Raw genomic sequence first — 20,075 nt, 5'->3', positions numbered from 1 at the left:
CTTGGGTTCATTCACGAGATCGTGGCCGTCGGCGAGACAGGTCCACGTCCTTGCCCCGGGCTGATGTAACGTTTGCCTCAACTAACGTCTGCTTCTTGCCGGGTTGCTCTGTCATTGCGTAACGAATCACCAGTCTGTATGTCAGGAGTACGATTAACATCCGATCGATCCAATCGTACGATTACCATCCGAAAGATATTTGATAGAAATTTGATAGAAATTCTAATAATCGTTCTAAAACTATAATTTACGGTCAAAGTCTTAGATTTCATCGATTGTTGCATAACATAATAAATAATATCGAGGAAACTAAGAGAAAACATTTAAGATCAGACCAGAACAATAAGAGTAATTCGTTTCAGCCACGGAAATCGGTTAGGTGCGCTCGAAAATTCAAATAAGCATTGTAAAATAACGCTCAAACGACATCACTTAATTTCTCTTTTATGCACTTTTTGCATAAGAGCTCTGTCCAATGCAGTCACGCACGAAAAACGTCATTAACCCTCGTCTAAAATGAAAACGGTTACTGATCCTAGTCACGCGATCGGAATTAGATAGCGACTTGCGAAATCATTGGTGGGGATATTAATCCTTACTTGGCAAACAACTAACAAGAAATTATCGCGACACTTGACTCTTTAGATGTTTTCGACTTCGTATAAATATCTCGCTATCACCAGACTCTGATTTCTAAAGAACTTATTACACGTTAATTGCCCTAAGACGAGAAGTACTGGTTATGCAAAATGCATTAGTGAACGTATATTACGTTTAGCAACGTGAAAATGGGAGGTTCTTGGTGGCATTAACTAATCTCCAGCTATATTTCAACTAATTTCGTATCGGAATACAGCTGGAGTTTAAATTCATTGGAGAATCAGTGAACGCGGTAACGATTCGAAATCAGTTTCCCTGATCGCGGTGGATCGGTTGCCCTCTTTAACACCGGTCATAGGTATGCGTTCTCGCTTTCTAATCTAACCGTCAAGTAATCGACAGCGACATTGACGTTTCCACGAGTGCTCGACTTGAGGATCGTATAAGAATTGCAATGAATGCAAGAGGTTTTCTCAGGGTATATTTTTTTTTTATGTACGTATGTCGAAAGTAGTTGGTGAGAGTAATGCAACTAGTCGGATACGGAGATATTTTCGATCAATTTCGGGGGATCTAGTGCGTGAACAAGAAACGATTCGTACAACTATGGTATCTTAAATTGGTTTTAGGCGTGCTGCGATAGAAAATTTTTTTACATACACATTCCGCGGTTTACGTTCCTCGGGGACATGGTTTTTCTTTCTTGATATTCGATCGTGATAATATTTCTATATTATCAAGGAATATTACTTATGCGTGAATTGATTGCTCGAGGAAGTAGAAACGTTGGAAAATCAACGTTACGTCGTGTCGTTACGAGGTGTGACGAAAAAGCTCTATAAATCATTTTCTAGCCGCGAGAAGAAATATTGGTCATGTCGACGTATGAGATTAATGTGAAACAGGTTGCACGAATGTGCTATTTCCGAGCAGCCTCTTTAACGGAAAGAGTTTTGAAATCCTTTCTCGTCCTAAACGATATCATTTCTCCAATTTTTCTCATTTCCAATACCGTTTAAAAACAGCAACAAATAAATCGACGACTATTAATATTCGAAAAAAAAAGGAATCCATCGATTGCACGTAAACGATTCATGGGTCGAAATAAATCGCGCTCAGTATATCGTGGTCGATTAGTCATACGGCTGAAAGGTCGATTTCATCGTTTTATTGTATTAGTCTTTTGTTTTTCCTCGTCGCCAAGCGGTAACTGCGATCGTGAGCGCTTGTAAATCACTAAATTCGATTCAGGAACTGCGTACATAGCTTTCGATATCGTGGGTAGGATTGTTTCCCGATTTTGTACGCTTTTTGTAGCGTGTATAGTATCTGTGGCAAAATACAAAAAAGAAAATCGCTATTTCTGCGTAAACGATTAAAAAATATGAAACCTCCTTGATCTTTAGTTTCTCGAGCATTTGATATTTAATTATATCGGAAGAATAAATAACTTTTATAGATACTAAATTCTTAGATTACATTCAGGAACATTATCACACAGATCTTTCGATTTCATAAAGTTGATTCCTGGTTTCTATATTGCTCTCATAATATCTATAACAAAATACAAACAAAACACTATTTCCTGCACGAATGACTGAAAACATGAAACTTTTCCGATACTCAATTTTTCAATAATTTGATAATTAGCTGCACAGGAAGAATAAATAACTTTCAAATCGGGAACATTTAGCTCGTTACATATTTCCTGCAGGGCGAAAGTGGTCCGGGGAACGGATTGGAAAGGAGAGAAGAGCTATCATTTCGCTGGTGGCCTTTTATTTTTTAAAACCCCCCTTGGTGAATGGTGGCGATTTTCCCGTCTTGGAAAGGTGCGGAACCGATGGAGAAACGTTTCTTCGTGCTTTTCACCGGTAACTGTCGAACCGTAACCGCGTACGCGGTCGGAAGTATCCCTCCCTTTCTTGTTCTCCGCGAACTAGTTCACCCTTTTCACGCGCTGCCTCCAGTGCTACTGACGTAATATTATCATGTAACCGAACTCTGAACGAGGATCGAAATTGCCAGTAGCCGGCAAATCTCGCGTTATAAAATGAAACTAAATAGAAATGAAACTAAATAGATGTTGCCGGATGCTATACTGCCCTACAATAGAACGGCTTGACCAGTCACGATAAGATAACATCGATATGAAAGGGAAAGTGTACGTTGGAATATATAGTAAGATATTTGAGTAACTAAGCTACTCGAGTCTCTCACTCGGCTAAGTCAACTAAGCTTCAACATCTTAACATTTAACTTTGAATTTTGCGCAGAATTACCGAAATTGTTACATATACGAGACTGTTAATGTTTAATACAATAACGACGATCGAATTTAGCAAATTACAAAGCAAATTGCTTAGCCTTATCCTATTAACTGAAATAACGTTATCTTAGTCTATATCGACCAACTATTGGAGGATTTGGGAGCACAGAGATAGAAATTCAATAGATAGGACGAGGCAGTCGTTCCACTTTCTAATTACGAAGACGTTCGTTGTCCAACAGCTTTGGCCCTCATCTCGCGCAATAATTGGCCCACCGCCAAGGACGAAGTCCAACACGAGGATTGCACGAGCGACACACGGAGGATGAAAACGCAATCAGGGATGTTCGCTTTCACTCGATCGCACAATTCTATAAGAGCCTCTGAATCAGAACGATGCCACTGTCGTAATATTGGCACACGAAAGTATTTGAACACTTAGCGTATATGCAACACTTATAATAGCTCCTATATCCATATTGTAACGCGTTAAATAAAACCTTTTGAAGTTTTATTAATGGTGACACAAATCACTACCATTAGCCATCGAGGGAATGTTTCCGTTACCTATATTTTGTTCTGTTAGAGTACACGTTGCAACAGTTGCACGAGCAACGAATAAATAATTTACCATGAATCTGAGAGAACATCGTTCGAGGTCAAGAATATCATCTTAAATCTGATCCTCGCAATAATTATTCCCTATTATCAAGAGGCGATCTGTAGATTTCTGCCAAGATTTTTGCGCGTCGAACAATGCTTCGAAACATCGTAATAGTCTTTTCTTTTGCAGCGCGTGTATATTTTTCTGATACTCTCTGAAATCGTAACACGTGCATTATACAGTTTTCTCCGGGTACATGAATCAAATTTATGTTACTCTCAGTTGTTCTCTCTTCTTCGTTGGCCACAAACAACAACGAATTCCGTAACGCCGATAGAAGGTTTCTCCCCGTTCCGGTGCACGCGGTGGCGTCGTTTCGCTCTCAGAGAACGCATTCCGTCGAATTTTCTGAACAGTCGACCTCGATTATCGCGCTACACGTTTCACAATTGCACCGTCGCCACCTTTCTGAAAGGACTCCCGGTTCACGTTCCACAAGTCGACACGATGTTTCCTATTTCTTTCGTCTTTTCGCTTCACAAAACCAGGCTGATGAATTTTCTATTGTAATAAACCGGTCGCGTGTATTACCAATAGCGTTCCTAGAAGCAATTTACACTGACTGCAAGAAGTATGAATATACCATTGTTCTTATTACAGCGCAATACATACCGAATAATCAGGACTGAGTATATTAAATTTCATTTAGTAGTACTTTCACATGATTGAAAACATCTGATACTACGACGAACGGTGCAAGTATCTTTTATAGCAATTGTACTTTCCACGGTTTGTTTAAGATTAGCATATAAGCTAAAAGGAATTTTCTATCAAAATTTCAACGATGGAAATTTCGATGCTACAGAAGAACGTCGAACGTTGAATTTTAGGCGAATGGACGTTGTGTAAGCAGTAGTAGCTACATTGCAATGAACACATTGCGTTCCCGGGTGTGCATCATATCTTCGCCGATGTCGAAATTAGGCGCCTGCGGCGTTTGCAACACGTGAACCGAAAACTCACAGAAACATAACCTGTTTGCACAAATCTGTTCACTTTGGTTCGTGTTAGTTGAATTTCATTGTGTTGCATAGGCTATTAGCAAAAACTCTTAACTCATTGGCTTAGTTTGTTGCAATTTTTCCTTCTGTATATCTTGCGAAGGATTCAATTTTCTATCGGAAAATTAGAAAATGTGTAACATAGCCTTTCAAAATCCTTTCTAAATATGCGATACAATAGAAGCTTTGTTTTCATTGCCAATTAAGAAACGCTTGCAGGGAAATTTCTCTGCATCGTATAATTATCGTTGCTCGTTTCAATTTTCTAATTGTCTGGAGGCACTAACGCGGAGAGAAAAAATAGTTTTACGAGAAAACGACGGGTTTACGGTAGTACTAATACACGAGTAGCGCATGACAGAAAAGTAAAAGCGAGAAGATAATATTTTGCATGGACACGATGTGGGCGTGTTGTAACAATAGCTATCTGGAGTGCAGTCGTGTGTACATGTAAGATAGGTGCATTCCACTGTACAGTGACAAAAATACTCGTGTAAATTAACCGTTTGACTCCCGTGCTTTATTACGAGCGTACAAACCTCGGTTTACTTTATGGTGGCATATAAAATTAGATTTGCAACCTATAGATATAGTTAAGAACAACTTACGAGAACAAGAAGATCATTGGAGCATAAATGCATACATGGAAGTGCACAGAAATAATACTTCTAACTAACATCGAAGATGTTGTTATTTGCAACTAATATCATAAGATTCGAATAAATATTTAGTTCTTAGCAATATTTTAATGTCAGTGATACCTTGAAGAGTCTTCGCAACGTAAGAGATTAAGAAAGTGAAAAGACGAGGAAGAGACAAGGAAGAGAAATTTCATTGCTGTTATCTACAAGAGCCTCGCTAATGTCAGAAATACCAGACAATTCCGCGACACGCCTAATTTACCTAACGTGTAACGAGTCAATTTTGCGTGAATATTTCCCGAAACGATAATTCCAACGATCCTCTGTACTAGAACCGTCTACCAAACGAGCTGAAACGAGTAATTGCCTGAGAAGAGCGTTCTCCATTGGCGAAACGACGGAAAACTCCATGTACTTTCGTTCGTAGACGTGTGTTTCTCCACGTTATGCAACTGACGCATCCGGCTTCCACAGATGCGACCGAATAGCATCGTCATTAATGATGTAAACGTTGGAAAAAAGCGACTGCAGAGGAACAAATCGTTTCTCTGAATATTAAACGCGGAAGCATTCGTCGGAACACTCGAGCGTACGCTTTAAGCGTTTCGCTACGCGATCTCTGCTAATGGATCCAAAACGTTATGCACTCGAGATACATCTCGTATGCTCACTTGACGCACGGAGAAACTCGAGACGCGGTCTGTTTGTGTTTGTGGCAATCGAGAGATCATTGTTTTGACAAGAGACTGGATTTCACTCGAAGCATCGTCCCCTTCGCCTCGTGTTCAATTCGATATCGATTGCGACCGAATGATCGTGAAATTTGTTGGTAGATAATGTTACGGAATAAATTAAGGAGCTTTGTGAAAAATGGCCTATAAAGTCTATCGTAAATACACTTCGAGTCTAGTCAATTTGGATAAAATACAGCTATTTTGTCGGTCAAAGTCGTTTGATCCGACACGTAACATCGTATCAAAATGGTAGATATCAGGGAAAGTAACCATTACATTGATTTAACGATACGCTCAGTTAGATCTACATCGATGCTTATCGATCAGGCAACACGAGAACAAATCGTGTTCGACATTTTGTGATGAATCGCGCTCTGTACGAAGGATGTCGTAAGGTGTGAGATACCGGAGAACGAGCAAAACTCGCAGACCGCGGGCGAATTAGAGAGAAAATAATGAAACGGGTCGACCTGGTCTTTTATTGATCATCGAGGAGAAAGGAAACTGTTATTCTTCCTGGAAATAGTCGCAGGTTGATAAATCTATTGCTTCAACAGTTGGAGAGAACTCGTGTAAGTGTAGATTGGTACATTGTGTAGTAAAGCACTAGAATTTCACAAACTTTCAAATTACGTATAAAAAATGTCAAACTAATTACAAGATTAGGTGAATTACACCCACGAAAATATTTGTAGAGTCAGTGGTATAGATTCGCTGAAAGGCTAGTACTATCATCCATAAGTCATATATTTTTCATTCCGGGATACGTATTTAAAGCTTTATGTTTGACGCGTGAACCGAATTCTGTTTAACGACGAAACAACTAACTCGATTCTACGGTTAAATTTCCACCACTTTGCGAAAATGATTTCAGATTATCGTACTGTAAATAGATGCAGCGCAAAATTAAATCTTCGATTTAGGCCGCTTATACAATCAGCGGCACGAATGTTGATTAATTCACGCGTGGAAAACTCGACGAACATTTTCTGATTACCTCCGATTCCCGGTTTTCCTCTGCATTATGTGCGCCTCTTCACCCCGACAAATATGCAATATGTTTACGATTATTTCGTAACGAATTCAAAGCATAAATTACATCGTCCCGCGCTCGTTCAAGTAGCCACCGTGCGCTACGTGCAGTTCTCGTGATCATCGACGCGCGTTGCCTTAGATATCACAGCGGCGTGATCTATCGTCACGGTGTACGAACATGTGTGCCGTGGTTTGTGGGCGACCTCGTGCCTCTGTACCTACGATAGAACGCGCGTGACTTTTCCAACAGAATTCCTTTAAAATCGCTCTCTTCCATGTTTAAGGTGCCTCTTCAATGTCGTTTCTCTCGCCTTAAGAACAAATTGGGTTAATTTGTCTGTCTAAGAGTTGCAAAAGTTAGATTATACAAAAGCATTTTAGTTCAAAGAGAACCAGAAGTCTTGAGTCATGAATTTTTGTTTCCATCTTACACTTCAATTTGTCTTAATATATTACAAGATCTTTTGTTTGTTGAAACAAGAATTCCAAGGAGTTAAGTTTGAATAAAATCATATTCTGAAGCATTCTGTAGTAACCACTCGATAATTAGATACGTGTAGGTATTCGCGTTTGCCGTGTTACCTCGACCTTGCTTTCCTATTCCTCTCGTTCTTCTGAACGAACATACATAACGATCTTCGTACGCCTTGAGATTTTCATACCTTCATCGACATATGAAGCAATTTATGTAATTTCTCGTTTTAAAATGGGATTTTTTCACTTTTTGACAGAAGAAGATGGGCTTGGAGGAAACTGGAGATAATATTGGTATTTGAGAAACGACGTGTCGCATTTTTCTCACCGTTCGGTTTCGGCAGCGTAATTATGGCGGATTTATTCATGCAGGCAGCTATGGCTAATTAGAACCGATGCCAATCAACTCGACTTCTGGCAGCTTGCGAGACTATATCATTAAACTGTCTTTCTCTTTTCTCGCTTCAATCAACCCCGTTGAAAGTTGTGACAAGAAAATCCAGCGTGGCGTAACACTATCCTCGTCATAGAGTATCTTGTTGGCAAATCAACGTAACGTCTCACCAGATTATGTTAGATCGAGCGATTCCATATAAGCAACCTTTTGCAATCGCTGGTTTTAGGATTTGAAGTATCGGATTAGTGGGAAAATGATAATCCAAAATAAAATACGAGCCGTTCGAGGCGTTTCTTACTACGACCAAACACCGACGTTATTTTCTCACCAGTCTAATACATTGGGAATTCTTAGTTGGAAACTATTTACTGTGATGTATCGTAGATCGGAGTTCTCATAACGGAGCAACAATTAATCGCCTTGACATTGTGCTAGACGTTAAGAAAGAAATCGCGAGGCAATGACGTGTTACGCTGTTCACCTTGCTTTCGATACAGAAAGCTGATGGAAGAATGAGCGTGCTCACGTTCATTTAAACTTTAAATAATCAGCCATGATCGAGTGCGCAATTGTTCGATAGCATTAACCGACGTTCCCAAGCCCGTAACGTCGATGGAATTCTCGTCGAACAAACCGTAAAGTCACGTAATGATTTCGTCAAATTTTACGTAAGAATCGATGAAAAGCGAGAAGATCGTCATTTGTCAGATGATACAAAACACTTTCCTCCATGCTTGTTTTCAAGAGAGAAGGTGTTTTTTCTATTTCCGAATCGGCGATTCACAGAGAGTTTACGTCACTTTCACGACACTGTGTATTTCCTTTTTAAGACTTCTTTCGGGCACACGATTCTTCGTTAGGTGATAACACCTTGGGAATATTTATGGCTTTTTGCGGGGACCACGATCGAGAAGCAAGAACCTGTTGCGAGATTGAAATGTTCTGTCGAAAGAGTAATTAACATCTCACTTGTGTTACATAGTCGATGGAAACGGAAGTACCATGGCTGCTGTTTTTTAAGGGAGTACTGTAGTCTAGAACGTCGTTTTAATCGTTTCGATAATCTATACTTTCATAAAGTGCCAATAGAAATCGATTCTTTGCAAATTCCATGCTAGAACAATACCTTAATTGGGATAGAAGTCTAAATTTTACGATGTTCCATAAATCTCGAACACAATCTATTTCTGTAATCCTTTCCACTCTAAATGCCATAAATACCTACGAGCACGTAACAGAAATAGTTATCTACGAGGCAAACAAATCAATTAAAAATAAAATCATTGCAATTCATCAGAGTCGAATGGAACAGTTCGCGATAAAGTGCCACCGTATTGCGATTTGCAGCATTCCCCAATAATCAACATTCCCCATAATTTGTCGTAGTTAATTTATCAAGTAACACTTTAGTCATACCTTATCGTTTAATGGCGAATGTTAAGGAAGTCGGGTGACTTTAGATCGAATGGAAACGTTGAATAGGCAACCTGTATACAATCTGTCAGGATGGTGATTTTATTCCGCGACTATTGTCCCATAAATTCTACTGCATTGTTAACGCTCGTAAAAATTGTCATGTGGTTTCAACTCTATATAAGACTTTTCTCGATCGTAAATCATCCGAACGAGGTTACCATTCTGCGGTTAGGCGCGTTTTCAGATCGTTTAACGAAACTTTCGAGTCTCGTTGACCGTTCTCCGTCGTATAGTAGAATTCGCGACATTAATGGCGACGTAGCTTCCGATACTGGAACCAGATTAGAGTCTATATTCTCGTCGAATCGTTGCAATCGCCTCTAGAGACTTGATTAAAAGTGATTGCGAGAATTTACATTTTTATTTATGGCATATTTTTTTTCATGTGACATTCAACTTTTTGCACGAAGATTGAGCAACGGTGAAAGCAGATTCGAGAATGTAATAATTTGTCCGCAATGCTGGATACATTAGTTAGTTTGTCGAACGTTTTATAAATAAAAAAAGGATAACTAAGAACAGAGGGCGTACATGTTGATCTACTGGCAGTGAAAAAATTCAAATAAAAAATGAAGCACGTATTGAATTAATATTTGTTTGTTTCAGACAATTCTGGTGACCTTGGTTTTAATGAGCCTGGCAGTGGCTTCGTCCCAGGACTACAGTCAGCTGTTCGCAGGATTCGGGCCTTACCTGAGGCAATCAGCGGTAATGCGAGATCCACGATCTAACAGAGGTAAGTATGTTAATTCCTTATCCTCGGAACCCTTCTCATGTTCTCGATATATTACCTTTCAATCAATTCGATCAATTCGACGCCACTTAAGGAATCAATCAGGTCTTGATTCCAATTCCAACTCGAACTCTATCGGTCATAATTTTCACTACGAGTACGAAACATCGATTTGTGAACTCGCGGTTAATTCCATATCCGCTGTCCATGTTCCCGACGAAGCGTGACGCTGCTACTAAACGAGATTATCTTTGCATTCCGAAGGTTCGAAAGCAAGCACAGAAATTACGATCAATAGCGGAAGAGGGAACTAATCGCAATAGTCTGATCTATATCAAGCGCGTTGCGTTTACCAGTTCAGGTTTATGGACGTTCAGTTAAACTAGCAATGGCTCGTGATTAGAATAATTCGTTTCAAGTAAAAGGAAAGTGGTCGTATATGTTCCAGTCAGTTTCTCGATCGATTTCTACAAGCTGTCGTGAATCATCGTGTTATTTTAAACTTGGTCAATCAATTTTAGAAACTTTATGGTATCTCACATCCATCAGCTTGAAATCTTGCAATTTACAATTGACGGATAGAGCATCCTTCGTCGCGATAATGAGGCCTCTCGTCGCCTATTCGTATTCTAAGGTCAACGTTGCAGCTGTGACATTTGCCTACGCCATGTGTGTCAGCCGATGCACGCGTAACCAGGATACGCCGATCCTTGCGATCGAATGGAACGCGGCGCGTTTACGCACGGAATGGGTGCCAAGTTCAGTCTCGCCAAAGTGTTGCTAACAGTGCGCTGAATTGTACTGAAACTGGTCGTTTTATAGCGACTGAGTATTAGATAACAATTTTTTCTTCCTTCCAGAATTCTTTAAACACAACTCTACGTTATTGTGCATGGAGACTGGAACTAACTAGATTATGAGAAAAAGTTAGCCGACTGCATAAAGAGCTCGGCTCATTAGCGAAACATAGATAGAAGTATGGCGAGTATATAGTAGCTTTGATCAGTTCGTTAGCCTCTCTTAATTAACCGGAACAATTGATCAGGTGTTTGCCACTGAGAGTCGCAATTTTGTAACAGTTTCTCGCAGCGCGATAAGCATCGCAGAGTTTGTTGCACGCTGTTTCCACGCTGTACATTAGCAGAAACCATTATCTCGTATTGGCATCGATTAATAACCATTCACGCAAATTACTTCCCCATTCAGGCAGATTTCCACTGGCTTTCCTTGATAGCCTGTTACCGAGAAAATAACGAAGTTTATAAATGACAATATACAGAATCACATTGATAATCTTCCATAGCTGATCGTCTTACTGTATACTATAATTTAAATTCCCGTGATGCCATCATTCATCAAAAAGGTCGCGGAGAATTATTGTACATGAACATTGTGAAACGTGATTCATATTTCTGCTTCTGATCGTGATCGAACAATCGATTTAAACTAGACCAAACGCCGTCAAAGAAACGAAATATCATAGCGATACAAGAGAAAGACTTACAGAAGCCGTGAAGGCCGGATCACTGATTACGCAAAGAATTTCGTAATCTTGAAACAATTCCTTAAGTGGTTTTTGACTTGTTTATTCTCAATAAATATAGCCATTTCTGTAGTTTATAATTGAATTCGTAGTTCTTCTAATTTCTAACTGTAAATTTCGGCAGTCATCCTAAAAATTTTACATGTGAGATATAAACCTACATGTAGACGATTACAGATAAAAGATATATAAATCAAATATCTTTCGGAATATATTCCAAAAATTTCACCAAAAACAGCGATTGATAGTTTAAAAATTTCATTGAAAATAGACAACTGTGTAATTTCGTTGACTGGTAGTTTGAATAATCGCGAGTCACGGTTTGACAGGCATCTAACGAGCTCACTTAAAGCGTGTTTATGATTTTTTATAATCACTGCATTCGTGGGAATGGAGTTGAAACTAAGATATCGTGTCTCATTGAAATTCCTGTGGATTCGGGCCGACGGACATGAAAACGACGAGCGTCGAAATGATTGAACGTACAGTTTGATGAGTGACGGCTTCAGGCTTCACGCAGTAGTCAGTTTTGCATATTGTGAAACGTGCAAGAGGTAGATTAATCAGTCGAGGATAATTGAAAAGCTGTAGAAATTGACACTGCGTTGGAGGTGAGACACGTTAGTGGATCGAACAGTTCTTGTAGAAGTTATAGTTTACTGTAATGTAATAATTTGGTGCTAACTTTCCTTTTAACAGTGTTACGTTCTTTGGATAATTTCCGATTGTATCGTATTTTTCTATCGTTGGATAATGTTCTCAATTTTAGGAAAATATAAAAGAATTAATGCGCGATTTCTTGTTGCAATTGTATGGCAATGACTTTCTTAACACGTTAGAAATTTCTTTCACGATTGAAACTAACGCGAGTTTGAGACGGAACACGTTCGAAAACCGGATCAGGGTTAAATAATTGAGAGTTTGCAACTACTTTCAAAATTTTTAACGAGGATGATTTTTCGTTCAGGTCCAGTGCTGTTCCCTCCGGGTCCCCCGCCAAATAGCGCGGACACAAGCGGAGTGATAGTAGGCGCGAGCGGATACGGATTCGTGCCACCCAACCAAGGTAAATCGTCGATTGGATTCTGAAGGGAAAATGAAACCGCTTTCGTGACGCAGAAGCAGAGAATGGCAACGAGTCTGCTCTTAAAATTCAGATCTTCACCAAAGACCCCCCGCGGCGAGCAGTAACTTTTGGGGGTGAAACTAACCCCGAGCACTTGTCGCCGTCCTTGTGCACCTAACTTGTGAATAAAACACTATTTATTTGTTGTCACACACGTCGGATAACCCAGCCTTTTCCTTCGTTTACTTCAACATGTCCTCATGCTGCATGAAGATCTCTTTCATTGAGTATGAATGTTCGATTACATCGTGTAATTAGAGTGTGACTGAAGGGACACACAAAGATACTTGTGTTCATTGACACGTGCCGACTGTGTCAATTCATTGGAATCGTTTCATCTTGCTGTTCATTAAACGACTCACATTCATTACGGTAACAATACTGTAATCTCTAGATTGCGGCTGTTTATTTTAGTTCACATTTCTTTTGAGCGCCACTAAAGAAATTGAACTTAGACGGAGTATTGTTTTCTCGGTTCTTACTTATTCCTGCTGCGATCGTCGAATTTTTATATTTCACACTTGCGCTTACTTTGGCAAACAAAAAAGTTTGTAACATTTTAAGAACACGTTCGATATAATGTTAAAACAAGAATTTTCTCATATTTTGTTCAAACTTGTCATATAGCGTTGGACAAATAAAAACGGATTGAAAATGGCAGAAAGAATGTAGCAGGGTTAAATTTTTGATAAGTGCACAAACATCCGCAATCTAGTAATCTTCGTAACAAGACTTATCTACTCTACTTCGTCACTTTTAAATAACCTACGTGATGTTTAAGAGCTCAGAAGTTACACCGAATATCATTGAATTCAACATATAGAGGATACGTTTGCAATCCTTGGCTTCCGTGAAAGACGTTCCATCTCGTTCGTGATCGTGAACTACTCAAAGGTCGACGTCCTTCCTCACTGACCTTTCTCAAATGTCAAACACTGCGTTAAAATGCGGAAAATTATAATATATAAACGGACATCTAACCTTCGAAGCATCAATTCCAATATTATGCAAATTTCTCGAGTCACACGAAACTTGTAAATATGAAAACACAAGACTCTTCTTCCTGCACTAACCCACGAGTTTCTCATCCAGTCATATATTACTAATACAATAGATATTGTTTGTGCTAGTTGGTGCTAATTAGTACACCCGACACTTGTCCAATTTGAAAGTGCGTCTTAACGTACGAAATTCTACTAACATTTTGTAAATAAGACATACAAGTTGGCATGTAGAATGGTGACGTACAGGTAAGCTTAGTCTAGCATTAATTTTAGAATCTGAAGATAGATAAAGTTTGAGAATTGTTTTAGGTAAGTATTGGGTTGTAACGTAAATCCGTGTCCCGTTTTTGTATTTACTATACGAACTGAGAAAACAGGACGAACGTATGTTACGGTCTGATAATTACGGAATGATAAGTCCAGATTTTTTTCAGATAATATTCATGTAACATTTTGTTTCACTTTCGATCGCCTTAAAGGAAAAGTGTTACAAAACGAAAAAGTTATTCGCTATATTCGAAAGATCAATTATTAGGTTATTTAATAGGCCGCGTCGACAAAATATTCTACGCACTTGGAATTTAAACAGAATTAATAAATATAAAAACTCGGCATTTTGAACTTGTCAGGGTTTTGCACCCTCTTAAGAAAAAGGAAAAAAATCTTCCTCCTTATGAATCGAACCTGCGAAACAAACAAGCCACCCCTAAAATCCCCGAGGCTGACGGCAATATTTTCGCAGAAAATACCGATTCGATTCTCGCATAAATCACATCACGGAGTAATCCACGCGCAAATGGAAGCACCGAGGGCTTCCTCTTCCGGGATTACGTCGCCGGGATTTCCCCCTATCTCTCTCTCTCTCTCTCTCTCTTTCTCTCTCTCTCGCTGTTTCTCTGGTTGATTCTCCCGGCAGAAGTTACGCGAACGAATAAAAATCTTCTCTCGTCCTTCATTATCGAAATCGTGCCGTGCCCGCCATAGACGATCTTCGTCGTTGGGCAGAGAACAAGAGAAAGAGTGAGAGAGAGAGAGAGAAAGAGGAAGGGAATACCGGTTTCCTCGAAGAGGAGTCAGGCCTTGGGATTCACTTAAAGAACAGCGTGACGGGGAGTCAGTGAAAGTGGTTTCGTTGGCCTCGTGACTTAAACTCGTTTACGCGTAACCTCGGCTGAGGCACTTCGCGAGGCGTAACAGGTGTTACGAGGTCAACCGGGTCAACGACAAGGTCGTCGCTTTTAGTATCACGCTGGAAATTGTACCTCCGCTCGAATCAATGTTCCTCGACTTCCCGATTCTTCGTCTCACGGTCAAGTTCGCGGTTTTAGGCTCTCTTTTCGTAACACTATGACGGCTATAAAGTTTCAAACGTAGCTTTCTTTAGTGGCTGTCGTGTTTCCATCAAGAATTACGGTTTCTCTTTCATGCGATAGATTGTAGAATATTTTTCCGCATCTGTAAATTTAACAACCGTGTCGATTAATTTAACAGTAGAATTGAAACGTTCTTTGGGGATTTCAAAGATCAGAAAGTTTCTCCTGTAATAATGGAAATCGTATAACTTGGGTTGTTAAAAAAAAGCCAATTTAGAATATCTTTTGATTATATGAGAGAATCGCATCGTTCTTCGGAATAGAAAATTGATTTGCATTTTTCAGTGGTCGAACGCAACCCTGAAAGTGTTAACCAGTCGCGTAACGAAGACAATTTTGAATTTTATAATCGTAAACAGACGCAATTACTCATTGCTAGGCTTTCGCCGTTTTCTTTATCGTGACTCACTGCGAACGAAACTGATATTTAATTCGTTCATCAAACTAGGCTCGTAATACGATTTCGAGTAATCGTAACGAGTTGTTATTTAATCCGTTATGAATGTGTAATGGGTGCAATTTTACAAGCATGCAGTCTACTCACAAGACAGGTTCGATCGGTGTGCAAACAGTTTCACGAATCGTTGCGCGACTTTCATACGCTGTCATTATGAGCAATAACAGTTAATCGAATTACCGAACGGACCACTTAAAGAACTATGCGCACCTTTGCCTGCAATATAATTGCAAATATTTACTCGGTTAATGAAAGTTTATTGAAAAGCGTGATAGTGTAAACTACCTACCTTACATAATTGCAGATATATAAAATATACTCGTACTTCTCTCTAATGGAACTCCAGAATTTAATTACCGATCTTATCTCAAACAGCAATACGCAGTTAGTATTAGAACGTTCAACGAGTTCGTGCCGTCCGTTTAGACGCTTTCAGCTTTGGTTTTATTCTCCTATTTATTTAATATCGAAGGGTAATTTTGTACATTCAAAGTTTCAGACACTTGTTGTACCAATAGACTTTCGATTTCATCCAACAGACCACGAATTCTGTCCGCGGCTATGTAAGATTGTCACAAAGAAAGTTGTTGATTTCCAAGATTAGAACTTTTTTTCGAAACCTATCAAATTATCTTCTACGATGCTAAAACGTCTGTTCTGAAGCTGACGACGATTATCGCAGTGGCGCTTTAACGGCAAGAAAACGTGTTAAAAGTTTCGAACCATGATTACCTGGAGATTCGTCGTGCGGCATCAAGATAATTCGAAAGATTCACTAGCAGTGAGATAAGTAGGGCAAAGCATAATTTAATTCAGCCACGCGAAACAGCCAGGCCAAGCCTCGTTTTCGTTAATGCTTAGCGACGAAGTGGGTCGTTAATATGGAGATCGTCCATTCCGATGTTGTCTGCGCGTTATTCTGCGAAGTTCTAACGATGCTACCGTCGAGCTTTTAACGGGCCGCGATATCGGCCTGGTCCGCCTTTTCGCGCGGAATAATCGCGTGGAAGGAACGTAATTACGGGGTGGAAATCGGGGACAAATTCCCGGGACACAGGGAGCTATTTGAGACGAGCACGATTTAGGTGTTAATGATATAGTTTCGCGAACGACCGGCTGCCAGTGAAAGTTCGATCGACTTCCCTCTGCCCTTTGAACGTCTATGATCGAGAATTGATGGTGTCGTCGTGTCGGTAAGAGAAAGGGAAACGAGACTCTTCGGTGCACGTGTTGCCCCGTAACTCGAATCGATCGTTAAACTTGAACCACAGACACGACTTCTACGATTTCTCCACTATTCTCTAGACGCAATGCATCAAGCACCGCTGCGAAGTTAAAATCTTTTCAAAATTCAATCAATGCGAACCGGAAAAAGACCGCATCGTCGAAAAGCAACCCTTACTTTGTACGAGCACTCTTCTCTAGTCTGTTCCACTCTGAGGGGGCCTAAATTTACGCGTAGCATGGCGCCCCTTCGACTGCCTAATGGATCTCACTGCCATCTCCCTCTTGGTTAACTTTATTGTCAGCGCCGCGGTCGGCCCAGTACTGGAGCCAACGGGCAGAAAAGCGAGCACTTAACAGTCAAAGGGAGAGAGAATATCGGATGTGGATGAGGTAGGGTGGCTTGGGTGACGAGGGTCTTGTAATTAGCAGCTTTGAAGTGGTCCCGGGCCTGACTTCTCATTACCGGTGGTCAGGTGTCCCAGCGATTACTCGCGGAAACGAGGCTTTGCCGGTTAGTCGCGCGATCCTTCGTGAAAATCGCGGCATCTCGAACTCTGCCGCCTCGACGATGAGCACCCTGTTTCGCGGGAATATGCAGGATTGAACGACTGTTGAAAGAGCGATGTTGAACTAGAAAACCAGGAACGTAACAGCTTTGTTACATGATGAGATTTGTCTCGTGATACCTATTCATAACTGGTAGCGTGCATTGTTTAAAGCAATGAAATATCGCCTCAATGTCTATCTATGGGAAGAAAGTTTACAAATATGTAGAACGAATATTTAGTGAAGTGTCGAGTTAAATTTAAGAAAAGAGAAAGCGAAGAATTTTGTCCAGATAGATCGAGTTTGATATGGTGAATTTAATTTGAAAGGAGAGAAAGTGAATTTGAAAATTTTACGGGGTTTAGAAACGTATGTTTGAAAGGATAATGTATTATTATGGTGATTGATAGCGGTTCGGTATTTCCAAAAGCTGAGTAAAATTATTTTTTATATTTTGTTGCAGCTTTCTACAGGTACTTTTACTATTAACGATGGATAAAGGAGGTAATGGAGGTAAAAATATCGAGAGATTCGTGATTACTGTGTCATCATCAGTGAGGAAGTGGTATGGCAAGGAGTTCTCAAGAAATTGACGAATCCGTGGCAAGGAATAATTTAGGAACAAATAATTCTGCGTCCAATTTTGTATTATATTGTATGCTTTAATTATTTTTATGCTGCCTGAAGAGTTTCTAAACGTGTCTCTAACGACACTCAGGAGTATCCTTAGCAGTATTTGTACAAAGAAGTACATATCTTAAATTAATGTATCGTTAACGTTTTATACAAATAGCGTTACTGTAGCAATTCGCAACAGTGGAATCTCAATTATTTAATCCAAAATTTTCCTTCACGATAAAATCTCATAGAATTTTAACTGTGGTCAAATTTATATATTGTCAAAACAGAATTCACTGTTAGAAGGGTGACATAAAAGTAAAATATTTAATAGAATAGGAATATTACAATAACTAAATGAAATTACGTTTAAAGTAAATTTACTTTAACCTCTTTCTTAATATGTAATGGAGATTCCCCGGTTGTTAATATAACAAAAGTATAATATCTAGAATCGTTCGCTAAAAGTCGCGTACCTTTATCGATGTAGAAACGCAGTTTACGCTTCAAACATTTATCGTTCGTCGTTGTCGAGATTGCAGCCCCTACTCAATTTCCTGTACATAAGCAAAGCAGATAGAAATCGAGAAGGCAAACATCAATCATTCTACGGGCACATGCAAAGTAGTCCCTTAAAAGACGCGTGAAATTAGCGTCGTAAATATACGTAACTTCCTTGTAACGCTGTTCCGTATCAATTTTAATACACGATACACAACGCGATCGAGTTGTTTCCAGGATTTGGCCTACGCGATTTCTCAAACGTGCTGTCGCGGTGCACGCATGCCTGCCTCGCTTTATTACGTCACATCTCGATCGATCGACCGATTGTCGGCCGTACAGCTTGGGTTAGTCATAGACTGCACTTGAAATCGAAATGCGCGAGGCATGTAACCGGCACGCGATGCATGGGCGGGAAAATTGCGGATTGTTCCGTCGACTCGGAATACCGTTCATCGATCACAGGCCAATCTGGCTCGACCACCAGTCACGGTTGATAAGCATAATCTTAAGTACATAGAACTGTACATAATTCTTGATCCAATAAAATTATTTTGTTGTTAACGAGAACGTATCCTGGTGAATATTATGCCGTAATCATGAGAATATACAGTGGTTTGCGAAAGTATTTGAACGCTTATGATAGAAAATTTCGATGTCAATATCATGTGTGTTGTATAAAACATTTTGAAATCTCATTAGCATTAACCTAACTTTGAGAGCGACTACTTATCCCAGTGGAATAGTAAGCAAGTACTACTTATCTGTATACAACATATATTTTGTATGTACCATTAAGAAAAGTTATAATAAGAAGTACGTTGAGAAGACGATCGACATTTGTGGGATTCGCGTCATAACACGGTTCCCGGTCGATTCGCGGTGAAACGGCATCTGACGATAACGAGACACGTGCAACGAGAATTCCTTTACCACGGAGTAATTACCTCTGATTATCGATTCCGATTCGCAAAGACGGTCTCGTTAACGTAATTACGCGCAACGCGACCACTATCTTCGTAGCTCGGCGCAGCGATGGATGAAGCATGCATGGGAAATTAAACCGCGAAATCGTGCGATCTCGTACCGCTTCAGCGCGTGTTCGTATACCGACGTGATGAAAAGTTTGTTACGAGATCGTAAGAGTGCACTATAAACACGATACTATGCGTGTAATTGACTCTTATAACGGATCTCAAGAATTCGGCAAGGTTTATATAAAACCGCAGAGAAGCTCGCGGCATGTCGGTGGCTTCCTGCTTAATTTATGATCTGGAAACAGCCGTAAAGAAACGAGATAGCGATCATTGATCGGGTAACATCGACAACACCCGCTCGATGAAATCGTAAAAGATTGATTCTCAACGAGTATATCCAAGTTTGTCGACGAGGCGAGCATCTAGTCAAGAACTAGACGGCTTAGCAGGATATTCAAAAGCGTGCGGAGAACGTTAATGCGTCGTTCCATCCCGCGGGGGAACGAAGAATCAACGGCATTCTGCACGCCTCCCAGGAAGCTAATGGCTGAGTCAGCGCGGTTAATCTCCCCTTTTCCTTCTTTTTCCCCCATGAATGATTAACGAGGCGTCCATTAGATCATTAAGATTTGCCGTGGTTCCAATTTACTTGCCTAGACACGCCACAGTCTTAATTACG

At 40.0% G+C, this 20,075-nt stretch overlaps 1 protein-coding gene across 3 annotated transcripts in view; it reads left to right on the top strand.

Moving 5' to 3' along the window:
• LOC100644581 overlaps positions 1 to 19,117 on the top strand; it is a 35,985-nt gene extending 16,868 nt beyond the window's left edge. For all 3 annotated transcript variants that reach the window (XM_048412837.1, XM_020866894.2, XM_020866893.2), the window contains exons 6-8: positions 9,898 to 10,027; positions 12,535 to 12,633; positions 17,764 to 19,117. In XM_048412837.1, coding sequence (XP_048268794.1) covers positions 9,898 to 10,027; positions 12,535 to 12,633; positions 17,764 to 17,789 — 255 coding nt within the window. In that variant the 3' untranslated portion in view covers positions 17,790 to 19,117. The remainder of the gene's footprint in view (positions 1 to 9,897; positions 10,028 to 12,534; positions 12,634 to 17,763) is intronic.
• The last annotated feature ends 958 nt before the right edge of the window (positions 19,118 to 20,075 follow it).

The sequence above is a fragment of the Bombus terrestris genome, chromosome 15 (assembly GCF_910591885.1).
Source record: "Bombus terrestris chromosome 15, iyBomTerr1.2, whole genome shotgun sequence".
NCBI classification, from domain to species: Eukaryota; Metazoa; Arthropoda; class Insecta; order Hymenoptera; family Apidae; genus Bombus; species Bombus terrestris.
Note: the sequence above shows the minus strand (reverse complement) of the source record. Positions and strands in the feature narration are given on the sequence as shown.